The sequence below is a fragment of the Amphibalanus amphitrite genome, unplaced genomic scaffold (assembly GCF_019059575.1).
Source record: "Amphibalanus amphitrite isolate SeventyFive unplaced genomic scaffold, NRLGWU_Aamphi_draft 001487F_arrow, whole genome shotgun sequence".
NCBI lineage: Eukaryota > Metazoa > Arthropoda > Thecostraca > Balanomorpha > Balanidae > Amphibalanus > Amphibalanus amphitrite.
Window position 1 is genome coordinate 1 of NW_024882980.1, and position 16,094 is coordinate 16,094.

General features: G+C 43.8%; 2 protein-coding genes across 12 annotated transcripts in view; both read left to right on the forward strand.

Annotated features, from left to right (window-relative positions):
• The first annotated feature begins 10,456 nt into the window (after nucleotides 1–10,456).
• Nucleotides 10,457–12,536, forward strand: LOC122373398 (growth arrest and DNA damage-inducible proteins-interacting protein 1-like). 9 transcript variants are annotated; one of them, XM_043351395.1, is made up of 2 exons: nucleotides 10,457–10,515; nucleotides 11,600–12,536. In XM_043351395.1, exon 2 carries the CDS (start codon nucleotides 11,694–11,696, stop codon nucleotides 12,444–12,446), a length of 753 nt encoding a protein of 250 aa, XP_043207330.1. In that variant the 5' UTR covers nucleotides 10,457–10,515; nucleotides 11,600–11,693; the 3' UTR covers nucleotides 12,447–12,536. The 9 variants fall into 9 exon arrangements, with proteins under 9 accessions (XP_043207330.1, XP_043207327.1, XP_043207336.1 ...); XM_043351392.1 differs by having other exon boundaries at nucleotides 10,511–10,581; XM_043351401.1 differs by lacking the exon at nucleotides 10,457–10,515 and adding an exon at nucleotides 10,533–10,602.
• A 541-nt stretch (nucleotides 12,537–13,077) lies between these two features.
• Nucleotides 13,078–16,094, forward strand: part of LOC122373394 (citramalyl-CoA lyase, mitochondrial-like) — a 69,632-nt gene continuing 66,615 nt past the window's right edge. Inside the window, exons 1-3 of one of the 3 annotated variants that reach the window (XM_043351385.1) lie at nucleotides 13,078–13,350; nucleotides 15,314–15,442; nucleotides 15,780–15,974. In XM_043351385.1, coding sequence (XP_043207320.1) covers nucleotides 13,240–13,350; nucleotides 15,314–15,442; nucleotides 15,780–15,974 — 435 coding nt within the window. In that variant the 5' untranslated portion in view covers nucleotides 13,078–13,239. The remainder of the gene's footprint in view (nucleotides 13,351–15,313; nucleotides 15,443–15,779; nucleotides 15,975–16,094) is intronic. The other 2 variants (XR_006255037.1, XR_006255038.1) reach the window with 2 other exon arrangements.

Below are 16,094 nucleotides of genomic sequence, written 5' to 3' on the forward strand. Positions count from 1 at the left end.
GGGTTGCGAGTACTACGCCCAGGGAAGGGGGGGGGGGGCGGATGTCGCCCCCCCTAAGATCTCAGCTCCCACTAGAGCTAGAAAGACGAAATTTGGAGGGTAGGTGGGGGCCATGGGGAACTCTGTTGTGTGTGAATTTCATGACCCTAGGTCAATATCTTCAAGGTCAAATGAGGTCAAATGTGGTCAAATCTGCCTATTAGCGACTTTTTGCGTTTACACGCCGATAACTCAAAAAGTTACCGGCCGATTTTTTTTAATCTTTCACTATACGAAAGAACAAACATTTGTGAGTATGTATGGTGAATTTCTAGATAATCCAACAATAAATATGGCAGTTAGAAGCCTGCGAAGGGTAAGATATCGCCGGCTGAGGCGGCATCGGCCGACGCGGGAAACGCGGCAATCACAATTTTGTGTTACACACTCATAACTCAAGTTGTTACCGGCCGATTTTCAAAATTCTTTGACCATATGATTGCCTGTACATTTCTCAGTCTTCTCACCGAATTTGACGCGAATCTGATATAATCAGCGGTAAGGAGCGCGATGTAAAGACGGAACCGTCCCGCCCCGGCACAGTCTACAATTCAGGCGGCGCGTAACGGCTAGCGCCGGCCGCCGCGCCGCCGCGCCGCCGCGGCGGCAGGATGTTTGACTTTACACCGCTATTACCAGAGAAGTTGTGAACCGATTTTCTTACTTCTTGCACGAGAAGATCCGCAATTCAATTCTGGACAGGTAGCCCGAAATTTCACATTGATGTTATGCTTGCGGCGCGAGTTATTGGCGAAAAACAGGAGGGGTGGGCGAAATCCGCCCCCCCTTCCACTGCGCGTGTTAACCCGCGCCCCACTGGGGGGGGCTATTTATAGCCCCCCCTCCCGTTTTTCTGCAATAACTTCCAAACCGCTTGACGGATCGACGCCAAACTTTTAGTACCTTCGGCTGCATCAATTTGACACCTTGTGTCAAAATTTGAACTTCGTAGCTACCATAGGTCGGCCGGAAATGACGTCAGAGTGACGTCATGTTCGTCCGATTTCGACGCAAAACATTGAAACACGGCAATCGCTCCCAAGAGCTCAGTTTTTAAGCTAGATCCAATTTTTTTGCATGAAAGGACTCAGAATTGACCGCGCTATCAAACTGCCATCTCGGATTTTCAAAATTTTGAAAATTTCGAAAATTGTATATAATAATATTCAAAATTTATATTTTTATATTTTTTTCAAAAAGTTTTTGACTTTTCGAAAAAAACCGGAATATATGTGACAGAATGCATGATTATGACTAACTCTAGCAAGTTTTAGCTAAATATCTTCAAAAATGGCCAAGTTATACGCATTATTGCAAAAAATTCACAATTATTAATTTTTCAAATCAATTTTTTCAGTACGTATTTGACATCGTACACCAATATAAATGGCACCATCGTGTTCCTGAGCTCAAACTGCATCCAATAGACACCTTTTTTGTTGAAAAATTTTAACTTCAAAATTTGACCTTTTTTGACCTGAAAGTGACCTGACCTAAGCTAAATTCGACTCAAAATGACCTCGAATGACACAGACGACATCAAATTCAAAATCTATGGCCTAAATGGACCATAAAACATGTGTCACGTGACCGACGCATGATATAATATTTTCGTGACCTGTGATGACCTGACCCTGACTTGAAAATCAAAGTACAAGTTTGGTACCCTCAAGGTATCTAGAGCATCTGTTCACGAGTGTGGAAACCAAAAATGAGCCTGATCTGACTTGTAAGACGGCGGCCAGAGCCCAAAATGTGAACAAGCAAAAATGCTAATAATTTTTACTTTGACCTGACCTGTGACGTCATCGGTGACCTCGAGGTCAATGAAATTAGGTTTCGCTCGACAGTTTTTCCGGGGCTATCAGACGCCGTTTTAATTTTGACGATCGGCCCAGTAGTTTCGGAGTTAGGAGGGGGGCTATGAATAGCCCCCCCCCCCCAGTAGGGCGTGTTATACACAGACCCCAGTGGGGCGCGGGTTAACCGATGATGCTCTCTGATAATATGACAAAGGAGGCATCTAAGCAATTAGTACCTACAACCCTAGCTGATAGCTACTAAGAGACACACTGAACCTCATTTGACCAAATATGCACTTAATCTGCACCAGATGTTAACCAAATGTGTACCAGATGGCCGTCGTGAAAACGGCTAATATCGCCTCACGGCCTCATCATTAAAAAGTCTGAATCTCTAGTTCTGAATAGTCCAGATTTGGTGGGTTTTGTCGAAATCTAGCTGCACCACTAATGGATGACGATAAGTCAGGGTTGCAGCCTGATGTTGAGAGGCTTCAGCTTCATGGTAAAATCTTCAGATACCGGGGGATGGCCGATTTAGATGCCCTGGTGCCGGACCCGTTCAAATTACATCCATTCAGCACTCAGGAGGGGCATGGAGGGACAAGACCGCGTCAACCGCGTATCGAGTTCGTGACACTCTGAATACCTACGTCTTGCGTCAATTCTGTCGAGATGGAGCCAACGCTGAATGGACATGAGCCACCGTCTCCGTACCTTTCGTATAGGTATACGGAGTTGTAGCCGTGTGTATAAAAGCTGCGATGTCCAGTATTCTGCCCTCGTGGGCAACTGTTCCGGCAGAGACGATTGATAATGTACGTAAACGTGTAACAATCAAATTTTCGCAAATTGGAAGAGTATTCTTTTCTGATCAATATCCACCCATAGTATTTTTAAAAAAGCCACCAAGAGCTCTTAGAAACAGTACAATCATTGTACCGAGCGCATGTTTACCCACGAAACCACGCCCGGTGCTCGGCACCCGACGGCCGATAGGGCTCAGTGACCTGAACTCGGCTGCGCTACCCGGAGAACGCAGTGTCCCCTAGCTTGGTGCGCATTGACAGCAATGAACTTTTGTAAGCGGCAGTTACAAATGATGCTTACCTATGTTGCAGGCACTTTAGAAAATCAGTCATTTTGTAAAATGCCTAGGCATTTTACAAAAAGACGGCTGTTTGAAAAATGACTGAACGCAACCAGGCTTTTTTTCAAAATGGCTAGCCATTTTACAAAATGACTAGGCATTTTGCAAAATGCCTGACCAGCATGGAACGTAGATCCCACTACAGATACTATGGCCAACAGTTTTTGGACGTCTTCCTATACCCTATAGGTACGTGTTCAGCCTGTAGCTGATCGATTTGAAGCTCTGTGATGACGACAATGCTGAGTAACGACCAGGTTGAGTTGCAGACTCGGCTGTAGCATAATTATAAAGCATTGTTTAGTTAACGCTGTAAAAAATCCCAAGTACATCAACGCCGTTCATGTTCTGCCTGAAACTAGACCTAACAAAACCAGCCGGAGACCGGCCCTAGTCAATAGGCAGGCCCGGTTGATGTACAATTACATGTAAACGAATGAGTGTAGTCTTTGTTTGATTGTGCCATTACGGACAAAACTGCATTATGTATTTGGACATTAAAAACACGTTCGAATTTAATTATAATTTCCCACTCCTTCTCTCTCATCCTCACATTTTAAGAAACATCGTCGCTGTCAGTTCTATTTATTATTGCAGTGCGTACTGCGATGGCACCGGCTGCTGCACGTTAGGCGGCCATGCTTCCTGCACGTACAGCGTGCTGTGCACATCTTCCTGCATGAGCACTTCAAAAATCCCTCTAATAGTTTTACAGATACAGGCCGGCATAGGGCCAGTCGTTTGTTGACGCTCCAGATCGATCATTTTAAATCCAGCAGCGTCGCTGACGTGGGGGTTGGAAATGTCGCGGGCCTGCACTTCTCAAAATAGAGGTAGGTATGGACTTCCCACTGCTGGACTCCTCTGGTCATAATGCTGGACTCCTCGGTCCACCTACACGCTACCAAAACGTATATAATTAGGTACTCGTATCTACAACACGCTGCTCAGTCATTTTGTAAAATGGCTAGGTATTTTGTAAAATGCCTAGGCATTTTGCAAAATGACTGGAGAGTCAGTCATTTCGTAAAATGCCTAGGCTTTTTGCAAAAAGCCTGGAAAATCAGGCATTTTGCAAAATGCCTAGGCATTTTACAAAATGACTGATTTTCTAAAGTGCCTGCAACACCTATACATCGTCGCTAGTGCGAGTTTGATGCCAGGCATTTTGCAAAATGCCTGGGAAAATATTTCAGGCAGTTTGCAAAATGCCTGGTGGGTCAGGCAGTTTGCAAACTGCCTGGGCATTTTGCAAAATGCCTGGCCGGTCAGGCATTTTGCAAATTGCCTAGGCATTTTGCAAAATGCCCGAGTTTTCACTTTGCCTGTAACATATATATATATATATATATATATATATATATATATATATATATATATATATATATATATATATATATATATATATATATATATATATATATATATATATATATTCCGTTTTTTCAAAATTCGGAAAAACTTTGATATTTTTTGGCTATTATATCCAAAAAGTTACTTTCTTTATTTTTAGGGGTCAAAATATTTTTTTTACAAAAATCCGAGATACCAGTCATGTAGCCTTGTTAATTCTACAATCTAGACCTTTTATGTCTTGAACATTTTTCTGCTCTGTATTTGCGACCAACCTATCATAGCCTCTGGAATTTTTTGGCCACAATGTGTAAAATTAATGCCCGGAGGTCTCCTTTGGTGACGATATCTGCAGCCGTTTAGGAGATATCGACTGAAAAGGACAGGAAGGGCCGTCCCCCACCCCCCTACGGGGTGCGGGTGAAGGTACCTAATACCTTTTGGTAATACATAGTAATACCAAATGGAATGTTTTACTTCGTGCAAAGTACTTCGTTGATACACAATATGACAAGTACACTGACGGTGAGCTATCTTGGCTCGAAACTTTGTCCTAGTAGCTGGAGTGACGAGTCTCCTTACACAACAAGTCATTGACTTTGACTATGAGATAACACGGAGGTAAATGGTCAGAATATAACTAGTCCCTCTGCCGCCAAGAGCCACCACCACTCAAACACACGACCATTGCCAGGACATCGCTAATGGCTGTCTCGCTCCCAGGAAAGAACATTTCCCCTGTGGGACTTGGGAAAACGCCCGATCTGGAAGAAGAAAAGAATAATATTTTGACCCAAACATTGCACATGGTCTTGCAAAATAAAGACGAGTTAACTAGAAGAAGCGTCGCGACGAGAAAAATGGCCGGCACGCATTCAGTCAGCCCAGATGTGGCCAACTTGTCGTTGTTGGGAAGGCAATTTATGCAGTCTAATGGCTTTTGTCTCCATGGGAACAGAAGTCGGGGTCCGCAGCTACCTCGACACCGAGCGAAACGCTACTCCAGTATGAGTTGTCGACAGCGAGTCCGGTGAAAACCGAGCTGTCTGATGTTGTCGCTGTTGCTGACAAAGAGGCTGATGATCAGTGCGCGGGCGGAGTGGCATGATCGCACGCACGAAAATCGATTGAAGTCGAGTCCATTTGCACCAACGGACGTGGAAGTGTCTCAATTTTCGTGGTACGTGTCAGGAAAATAAATTATACTATTCCGTGTCAAGCATATGAATGTAGCCTTGACAGCAAGGCCGTACTTGGCAGTCTCTGTTCGCCGTCTGAATGCAACCATTCCCCCACTCCAGCCTCCACCCACTCACACACGCACTAGCGCGCAACCAACAAAGGCGGGCAATGTTCGGCCGACAAAATGGGTTCGGTTTCACACAGTGTTTCACTGATTGTGTTAAAAATTACGTGTTACAATAAAAAAACGTTAATTGTGCAAGGCACGGGCCCCCGCTGGCAATTTAACTGCAACTTGTCGACATTCGCGCATTGCCCAATTCAGCGACATTTGACGCTTTGAAATGTGGCTTATAGCCTTTAAGAGCCTAAAAAACAACAGTCATTTTACAATGAAGTACAAGTGCCAAATAACATGGTCGCAAAAATGGGATAGCACATATGTTTTGCTGTACCACAGAGAAGCATTCGGGCTATGCACAGTCTATAGGAGAATTTGCAATGTCCACTTAGCCACGCTTAAAAATGCAACAACAATAATTTTTCAACGAGTTATTCAAATGCTTGAAAAGGCATGGTGTGACAGCGGGGAGTGTTAACAAAACGAATAGGTCTCGCACTTCTTCAGAAACCATTTGAAAAGAAACGAACTTTCTAAAACCCCAAATGTGACTGAGATGGCTTACAGCTCTTCAATAAAACGATACGACTCTTACTGAGAAAAAAAAAACACGAAGGTTCTCACTTCACTTCCGTGCGAATCAATACACCACGTGACCACAGCCTGCTGGACCAAAAGTTACCTTGCCAAATGAGCAACCGTCTCAACGCTCGCCTCTGGCCGGCACAAAATCCGATCTGTCATAGCATGACTAGCGTGAGTTGAGACAGACAATTCACGACTGGGCAGTGGGCAGGCAACCTTGACACCGGAATTACGGCAAACGAGCGGTTAATAGTCATGCATCTCAAGAATCGTGCCAAGAATCGTGTTTTTATGAGCACTATGATCTTCTACTTCTTGATATATTAGTGAAAAGCCAGGGAGGTCGCACTTCCGACCGGTTGCCGATCGTCGATCTGAAATCGCTGCCGGCCACAGCCCGGGCCGACACACGCTGGGATCGCCAGCGACGCGGCCAGGTCGGACGTTCGTTGTGGGAATTTCAGCGCGGCACAGCGCGGCATGACGTGGTCACTCACCTCAAAGCTCTCATAGCTGCTGAAGTAGCCGTCCGTATCCGGGACGTTTCCGCCGCCATCCGCCAGAGGCGCTGCCTCTCCATTAGTTCTGTCGTCGGGCGCCAGGGGCGCTGCAGCAGCAGAGTCCATTTCCATAACAAACAGAAAATAATCTGCAAAAGGTAAGTAATGTTCATATGAGAACAAGACAATTGGATGACAGACAAAAGGATGTTTAAAAACAGCAACAACTAACAGCAGCAACAACCAACATCAGCAACAACAGCAGCAAAAGAGTCAGGTCTGAATGCCATGGAGTTTGCTTCATAAAAGCTTCAACCTGACATTTTGCTAGCTGATGCTGATCATGTGCCATGCACATAACTTTCACTACCATCTAATTTAAAGCAGCCAGCAGCATAACAGCCCATTATAAATGTTTCAAGCATTTGTGCAGGGATATAAACCAGGTACACAAGTCAAAATAAAACTGCTTACAGTCTTAAAGAGCTTGACTTCGTGTTGCATCAACCCATGGAGTGAAACTTAGGTAATTACTCAACATGAGTAAGCATATATTTGTTAAGTAGCCCTATAAGTTTCTATAGGCAACCTGCTGAATGACAAAGAATTGGCAGAGCGTTGAAAAAAACACGCCTATGCTAAATAAGCTAATAAACAGGTACTTTCTAAGCTAAGCATTCAAAATTATTAGAACTTATATCAAATACACTATGATCTTGCCAGCATACGATGCCAAAAGCCGCAGTTACAATTACATAGTTTGTTGTGAGGCTCCAAGTCTAGCTCTGCCAAAAATGTCACAAAACATGCCAATGGGGCTTCGTAACAACCAAAAAGCATGATTACGGAGCGAGCGAAGCGAGCGGAGTCTTACGTAGAATAACGGAAATTTCTGAGTATGAGCGGCCGGCCGGCCGTGGTCACGATTCTGCGACGCTTATATCTCAGCAACCACTTGACCGATTTACATGCGGTAATTTTTGTAGGGTAGCTTCATTCCTTCTACCAAGTATTGGACGATTCTCGATGCATGTGGGTGACCCCTTATGCACGTGCCACGTGTAAAACGAAGAGGTGTCACTTTTGTAATAGTTGCAATATATCGGTAACTACTGGGCCGATTGCGCTGAAAGTTGGCATGCAGGTAGGCACCCACTAGGCAATGCATATCCATGTGCCACAGTTGGGGTGCTTCTGCACGTGCGCACGTGCAGGGGTCGTTTCCAGATCTCGAGAACGGCTGGACCGATTGCGCTCAAATTTGGTACACGGTTAGGGACCGGTTAGTAGGGTGCCGTGCACAAGTCGGTTGGTACCCACTTTGCATGTGCGCACGTGCAGGGTGCCGCTTCCAGATCTCGAGAATGGCTGGGCCGATTGTGCTCAAATTTGGCACATCGCTAGAGACGGGTTAGTAGGGTGCAGTGCACAAGTCAGTTGGAGGTACCCCCTCGAAATTTTGCACGTGCAAGGCCCACCCTCTCGCTCGCTCCGTTAGTCGCCCCAAAAGGCGTAATACTGGTAGTATTCAATGATATTAAGAACACTGCATCAAAACTATAGTGAAATCAAAATGTGTGAGCCAGAGACTTGCCAGTCGGGGAAACTATGGTACCGTAAAACGGGGTGTTAAGGGACAGTTTTGAGGTGCTTTGTTATATAACTCAAGAAGGGTTGGAGATAGAAGCATCAAATTGTCAGCATTTTATGTGGAATTTGGTACTTTACATGCCTGCCACATTAAAGTTTTTAAGATTTATACCTGCATATTATTTTTTATTATTTTTCATCACTGTCCCTTAGCACCCCAAAGTGGGGTGTTAAGGGACACCTATATTATTCCAAGAAATGGTCATCAAATGCCCACAATTGGGGTGTGGAAGGGCACACAATTTATTTATTGAAATGTTTTGCATATTCTGTCACAAAACAAGTCAGGTTCATTCACCACTAATGACCTTTTTAGCCAATTACGTGTAATGCAGTTTACGCTTGTGGAAAATGTGCTAATTATAAGGTAAACAGAACCAAAAAGTCATCTTCTGTCATCAATAAAAACCCATGTTGAAGCTTGTCACTTGTCATTATGTTGCCCTCTTTGTTTTAGCATTTTTATGATGACATCACATTTACTTACATCAGTCTCCATTGACCCATCATTGTAAAAGACAGTGTTGAGATGTTTTGTTACATAACTTAAGATGTGTTAGAGATAAAAGCATGAACTTGCCAGCATTTTATGTGGAATTTGGTGTTTTTCATGCCTACTTAATTAAATTGTATTCAGATTTTATTTTTTATTTTTTCTTCCCTGTTCCTTAGCACCCCACATCCACCTCAAAATGGGCATGTATCCGGAAAAGAGGAAGAGGATGATGAATGAATGGGTGGATTTGCACAAGTTTTTCAGGAAACATGTGCAATACATGTGACAATACACCTATGCATTCGTTTTCCCTGTACATCCACTAGTTTATGTGGTACACACAGAGTTTTGGAGATGTTTCAATTTTGTGAAAATGTAGCATGATTTTCAAATCCATTTTTGAACCAAATCACTTGCATGAAAAACCATACCATTTTCTCCTATGGTCAAGAGCAAAACAGTGTCAACTACCACACTGAAGTTTTTATTGAACCTTCTCAAATTAGGAAGTTAATATGACTCAAAGTTTTTCCCATGCAACTGTCCCTTAACACCCCACTGTCCCTTAACACCCCATTTTACGGTATAATCTGCTATTTTTAGCAGTCTGCTATTTTTAGCAGAAATCTGCTAAAAATGGGTACGTATGTGACGTCATCGTACCCAAATTTCGCAGATTTGGGTACGGCCCCATACAAAAGCAGATCTGCACCCTAATTGAAGCAAATGCGCATCAAATGCCTGGCAGATTCATGATGAGAATAGTGCTGAGAGTGATCTCTGCTATTTTTGTTCAGATCCGACTATTTTCAAATTCATTATTTGAAAACAGTCGGATCTGAACAAAAATATCATAGGACATTCTCAGCACTATTCTCATCATGAATCTGCCAGGCATTTGATGCGCATTTGCTTTAATTAGGGTGCAGATCTGCTTTTGTATGGGGCCGTACCCAAATCTGCTATATTTGGGTACGATGACGTCACATGCGTACCCATTTTTAGCAGATTTCTGCTAAAAATAGCAGACTGCTAAAAATAGCAGATTTTACCATACTTTCCCCGACTGTTGCCAGCGCAATATGTACCCTTTTGGCTGTTGATGTAACTTAACCAGACAAAATGTTTTGTTTCAAAGCTGAAGAGTCAAGAGATTGAGATGTCAGTGAGATTGAGATCAGTTGATATCAATGGCAATTGGCACCTTCCCCAAGGCTATATATACCTTCCCATTCCAATTCGTTCCCAAATTCCCAGGTCAGCATAGGATTGATACACAATACACATCAAACATACGCATCCCCTACTAGCCCCGCGAACTGTTACCGAATAAGTGCAGAGTGCATAAAAATGATTTAATTTTATCATTTAAACATAACTATACAGTCCCACAATGAAATGTCTGCACGCACCACGTGTGGACCCTCGTTCAGTTCTGCGAATTCCTTGCGTAAAAGAAACGTGGAGGAAAACTGGCAATATGGCAGCACATTTGGAAGCTCAACACTAATACAATATTGAAGTATATTAGACAAATAATCTGTTGTAGATGTGCACTGCTGGCTTGTAAGCGTTTCTCGGCCTTTCATTGGTCAAACAAAACCTGCTTATACTATCAGCGAATGAGAGGACGAAAAGTGGGTGACAGTTTGCTGGTCAAAGAGAATACTCCCCTATGTGACGAAGGACATGCTTGTGCTTGGGTAATCAGGGTAATCATAATTGTAATGGTTTAAATTGTTGAAGATAGAAATAGACAAGGCCCTAAATACAGAAATAGATAAAATGCGTAAGGCCTTTCCGCAGCACATAATATATGCTCGTTGGTAGTGGCTGAACAATCTAGGGCATTTGTAGAGCAGACGTCACACGAAGGTTTTCCAACCGAGCAAGGCCCTATATACCGAGGAGAGGCGCTGTAGGTTTGTAGCACCGGTTTGTAGCATATACCGTGGTTTGTAGGTTGTAGGGTTCAGGTTGGTTTCAGTTTGTAAGTTGTAGGTTTTTAGGTTGTAGGTTAGGTTAGGTTTTCCTTGAAAGAAGCACCTCCGGCCCGGCCTCCGGGTATGGCGCCTCTCCTTGGTTGGAAAACCTAGTTGACGTCTGCTCTACTAATAGCTTAAAATCTTTTCTGGCAGACCCTGTCATGTGTTCTGTGTGCATATTATTTTTCAGGCTTTGCTGCACAGGCACAGTTGCTCAGCACAGTACCATGCTGGGGCCTGTTACCAGTGTTCCATTTTTCAGACTTTTTGGTGGCAAATCACACCTAATGGGGAAAATACTTTAATACTTTCATCCCTAAAATATGAACGACCGAACTTACTTCATCTCTGAAAAAAGTTTCATGTATTCCCAACAGCCAGTTTACATGTCACTTGACAGTTGATGCACCCACATCCTTTTGTTTCACGCCCTGTCAAGATTCTGACATGAAATCCTGGTTTGGCAGTTGGCATACAAATTGGCATTACACCGTTTTGCAAATATACTTCGGTTTTTTAATTCCTTTTTTCGCATCCTAGGATTTTTTTCTTCATCGGCACACCCAACCGAAATCCAATTTTAGAACACTGTAGCTTACCTAAGACATAGCACTTCTGGCATTTGCAATGGGGAAGGGCATTGCAAAGGTTTACCATGGTCATCAACATTGTGCTTTTCCTGTTGTTAAGAATGGCCTTGGTAACACTGGCCTGCTATTTCCTCTTTCTGTTTCAGGCTACCATTGATGAAAAGGTCCTTCTTTTGAGGCTGGGTGAGAACTAGTCACTTTGTGACTTGATTTGCGGACTGTTGTACCAGTAACTCGGTTATGGTGCCCGTGGGCATTGTGCGTGCTGGTGGCGTGCCGAGGCTGTGCGGGCGGGCTCTGAGGCTCGCCTCTCGTCCAGTCTCCACGGCGGCCGACCAGGACGACCAGCCGGCGGTGACGGCCGGCCTGCCAGCGCCGCCCGTCAACACCAACGTGTCCGGCCTGCGAGACTGGCACTACCGCAAGTACCACGGCAAGCAGCCGGTGGTAGACGAGGAGACCGCGCACATGAGAAGTCTGCGTGCCCAGCGGAGGATCTGGGCCCTGTACGGCACCAAGACTGGGATCAGTCCGGCCGTCGGGTGGCCTGTGAAGAAAGAGTGGGAGGATAAGATGGAGTATGAGTCCCTTGCCTATCCAGACACTTTGCAGGAAATGGTCCAAAAGCATGAAGCAGAGAAACGGGCTAAGGAGGAGGCGATTAAGGAGAGGATGGATGCCATCGATGCAAAAATGGAGAACTTGGAGAAGTGGAAAAGAGAAATTTTGGAGAAAAAGCGGAAGAAGGAAAGGGAGTTGCAAGCAGCGAAGGAGAAGCACGATAGGCTGATTGAAGAAGTCAAGGAATATCTCGGATTCAAAGTGGACTCAAAAGACCCGCGATTCAAAGAGATATTAGAGAAGAAAGAACTGGAGGAAAAGAAGCGTGCTAAAGAAGCTAAGAAGAAGGAGAAACAAGCCAAGGCTCTTGCTAAGCTGCGACAAATGACTAATGAGATGATGGAGAAGGAAATGCCTGCTGAAAAAGAATAAGAAAATCGGTATGCCGTATGAGTGTATCCACTACCGTTTCGTTACTACATATGCATTGTGGTGTAAATAAATGATGGTGAAGTAGGTAAAGTTTCGGCTTCTTGGTTTTTATTGGTTTTGTGGTTTTATTTTGGTTCATTTTGGTTTAAATTTACACCTTGCGCAAGCTTCTTGTCAAATATATCTAGTCTAATTGGCCTTTAGGGCATTGGATTCATGCTGCTTGGAAATAAAGTACCATCTTTCAGTTATTTTGATCATTTGCGATCTCCAATTACAAGCTTATTGATGCGACGGTTCCAAATGTAGGTATGTACTCGACGCTACTTCGGCTAGCGGAAAAACTGCGCTCGGAACACCTGGTCCAGTTTTCATCGTTTGAGAACCATGGCTTTGATAACTATTTCATCCTGGATCAAACATAGGCGAATAAAGCAAGATTCTTTTTTCGAGAAAAGTGTACATTTATTAGGGTGGGAACTGGGATGCAGCGAATAGTTTGAATATCTTACGAATATCGCAGCTTGTATGCCTTACTAATATCACAGCTAGGAAGACCCTTCGAAAGTTTTTAATTGCTTGTTGCTTCTCAAAGAGTGACGACTCAAAAACTGCGCGACTGCTACAAAATACAGCAAGATGCTTCAGCATTGTCCAAGCCATTGGCATTGTAGGCGGCGGGGCGGTTTTTGGAAAACATTTGTGTGGAACTGGAACAAGTGTGGAAGACATTTTTTTTAGAGGTAGAGAGGGCAAAACGAAGTTGAAGATTTATAACATTACTGTTGTGAATATGATGCGTTGCATTTCCAAGAGTGTAAGATGTCTTTGGGACAAGCCAGCAAGTCATTTGTTTCAGCGACATTTCATTTCAACTTCAACTTCGTTGCAAGATCAACTGAAGGTTTGTCTTGCTTTTAGTTTTCATTTTTTAGGTTCGGTAGAATAAAGACATCAAGTGATATTGATGTACAGATGCATTTGGTCAGCATTTAGCTAGTTCAACCCGCACACTTTAGGGGGTAGGAGGGACTGCTCCCCTCTGTTTGTCATTAATAATTAGATAAAAAGGTGGCTGATTTTTTTCCTGAAACTTCCATTAGGTACCCTTGGATTATTCAATTTTCCACATCTTGGAAACAATATGACCCTGCCCTGATGACTTTTGACTTATGACCTGTTTCTCATGATCACAGTTGGGCAAACTAGACCTTTGGAATCAAAATATGGAGGCATCAAAAGATTGATTCCTTATGACCATATTTGGGCATAAATGCAGACCATTTCTAACTTACCAATCACATAAATATAAGAGAGTGTTTCAAGAAGGAGCATGCCTGATCTTGAACAGAAATGTTGGAACTATCTCCTAAGCAAAATAATATTGCTCCTATCATAACAATTTGAATTATATAGGTAGTGAAAGGCAATCAAGGAATTGATTCACTTTAAACAGATAATCATAATATTGATTCCCCATCAGCTGGCTAATCATTATTTTGATTCACAGGTAATGTTAAGAGATAGGCAACAATGACTTGCAGGAATACATCATTTATCTTGCTATTGTTCTCATTCAGTGGTATCCTCAGCACCACAACAGATACCTATAGCATTGTTGTACTTAACCTTCACTACATTTGATAACAATTCACAATTTTTAAATGTCAAGAATACAAAAACTGAAGCAACAGGTAAAAACCATATAATAAATATAAAAGCACTAGAACAATGATAATTAGGGGTTAGAAAATTTCATTTTGCCATTTTACACAAATACTGATTGTTTAGTATGTGATTCATGATACAAAAATAACATACAGTGTGATTTCCTCAAAACAGCTTTTACGTGATGGACAGTGGCTCTGTCTTTTTCCCATTCACAAGGCCAAAGGGACAATTTCTTAGTGTTGAGGTAACACTTTTTGGAAACCTACCACATTTTTCTACCTTTTTAAAAAAAAATCTCACCGTCATGGGCCTTTTTTCAACCGTAACGATACATTTGAAGTCAAAAGTGTACCCAAATGAATCAAAAAATTGATTCCATGCCCATATTTGGTCAAGGCTCCTCCCACCAGAATCAAATTATTGATGCCTCCATATTTTGATTCCAAAAGTCTAGTTTGCCCAACTGATCATGTCTGCTATAGTGATTTGGCATTTGATGGTATGTTGGCAGTTGGCATGCATAAGCATTTCCAACTTTTGTAATTATAAATATGCCAACATGTGAAAGCTATCCCATGCATTATGGGCAGTGTTAAGGCCACATAAGGGTCAGGTCAAGGTCATTGATCCTAGATGCCCTTGGTTAACTTTTTCAAGTCTTACATGTATAGTTTTTTCAGTGTATTTTTTTTCTTCTTGGGTGGGGGCTGATTTCAATTTCGGCACCCAGTTGAACATTTGAGAACTAGCTCAAGCTTTGGTGAATATGCAACATGTTATAAAATATAAAGCTGTCAGTGGTGGTTTTTAACTATTGTGGATAGCTGGCACTTGCAGGATGGCTACTGGCCGGGAACTTGACCTGACCTGATCTGACCTATACCTACCTCAAGTGCATGAAAACATTATGTTTGATCGAAATTGGCTTGAAATTTAAAATCAGGACACTGAAGGCCAAAAAATCAGAAACAGTTTGTTACAGTAACATAATTTGGAGAAGTTCTAGTAGACCCCGATTTTCGTGACTTCTGTGTCATTGATCTGGACAGTCAACCAATGACCTAGGACCTTCAAATAATGCAACATCAGCTTCCTCTCCTCATGGGGCAACAGGCTCGTTTTTCCGCGGAGCTGCTCCCCCCCCCCCCCCCCCCCCCGCCGTATCACTATTTCTGAGACGATCCCGCCGCCGGTAGCCGTACACCCCGCGGCGGGCGGTGCTGTACGTGCCTGGCAGCGACCGCAGGAAGATCGACAAGACTGCCTCGCTGGACGCCGACTGCATCGTGCTCGACTGCGAGGATGGAGTGGCGCTCAACCGGAAGGTGGGTACGACCGCGCAGTATTACCGCTGCCAGTGATTGGGGGATAGTGTGCATGAACAGGTGGCTAATGCTAATTTGAAGTTGTTTTGGTCGTTAAACTTGTGTCCTTGTCATGTGCTTAGGCCTAGGTCTAGTTGTAAACATTTTGATATCCCATGAATGTTTTATACTTTGGTTTTAACAGTTCTTTTTACTTTGTAGTAATTGTCCTCCATTTCATCTTTTAAAAGTCATCAGTATTTCACATGAGCTTATCGCCCGTCTGGGTGTGCCTTAGCCTTCCTCTCTGTCTTCATGTCGCTGACCCTGCCCCTCTATCCCCTCCTCGGTCGCTCAGGAGGAGGCGCGACGCACCATTCGCGAGGTGCTGCACACGGGCAGCGTCAGCTTCTCCGGGAAGGACTGCTCGGTGCGTGTCAACTGCGTGGAGAGTGGCCACTGCGAGACGGACCTGGAGCACGTGCTGTCGGCGCGCCGCCTGCCCGACACGCTCCACCTGCCCAAGGTGGACACCGTGGAGCACGTGACCTGGGTGAGTTGATGACGGCAGACTGGTAACAGGCCGCACCTATTGGCGTCATGCGCGCCGTGAATAGGACACGGTTTGAGAACTGCAGTCGCCTCGGTCAAAGATTTGCTCGCTCACGAAAAC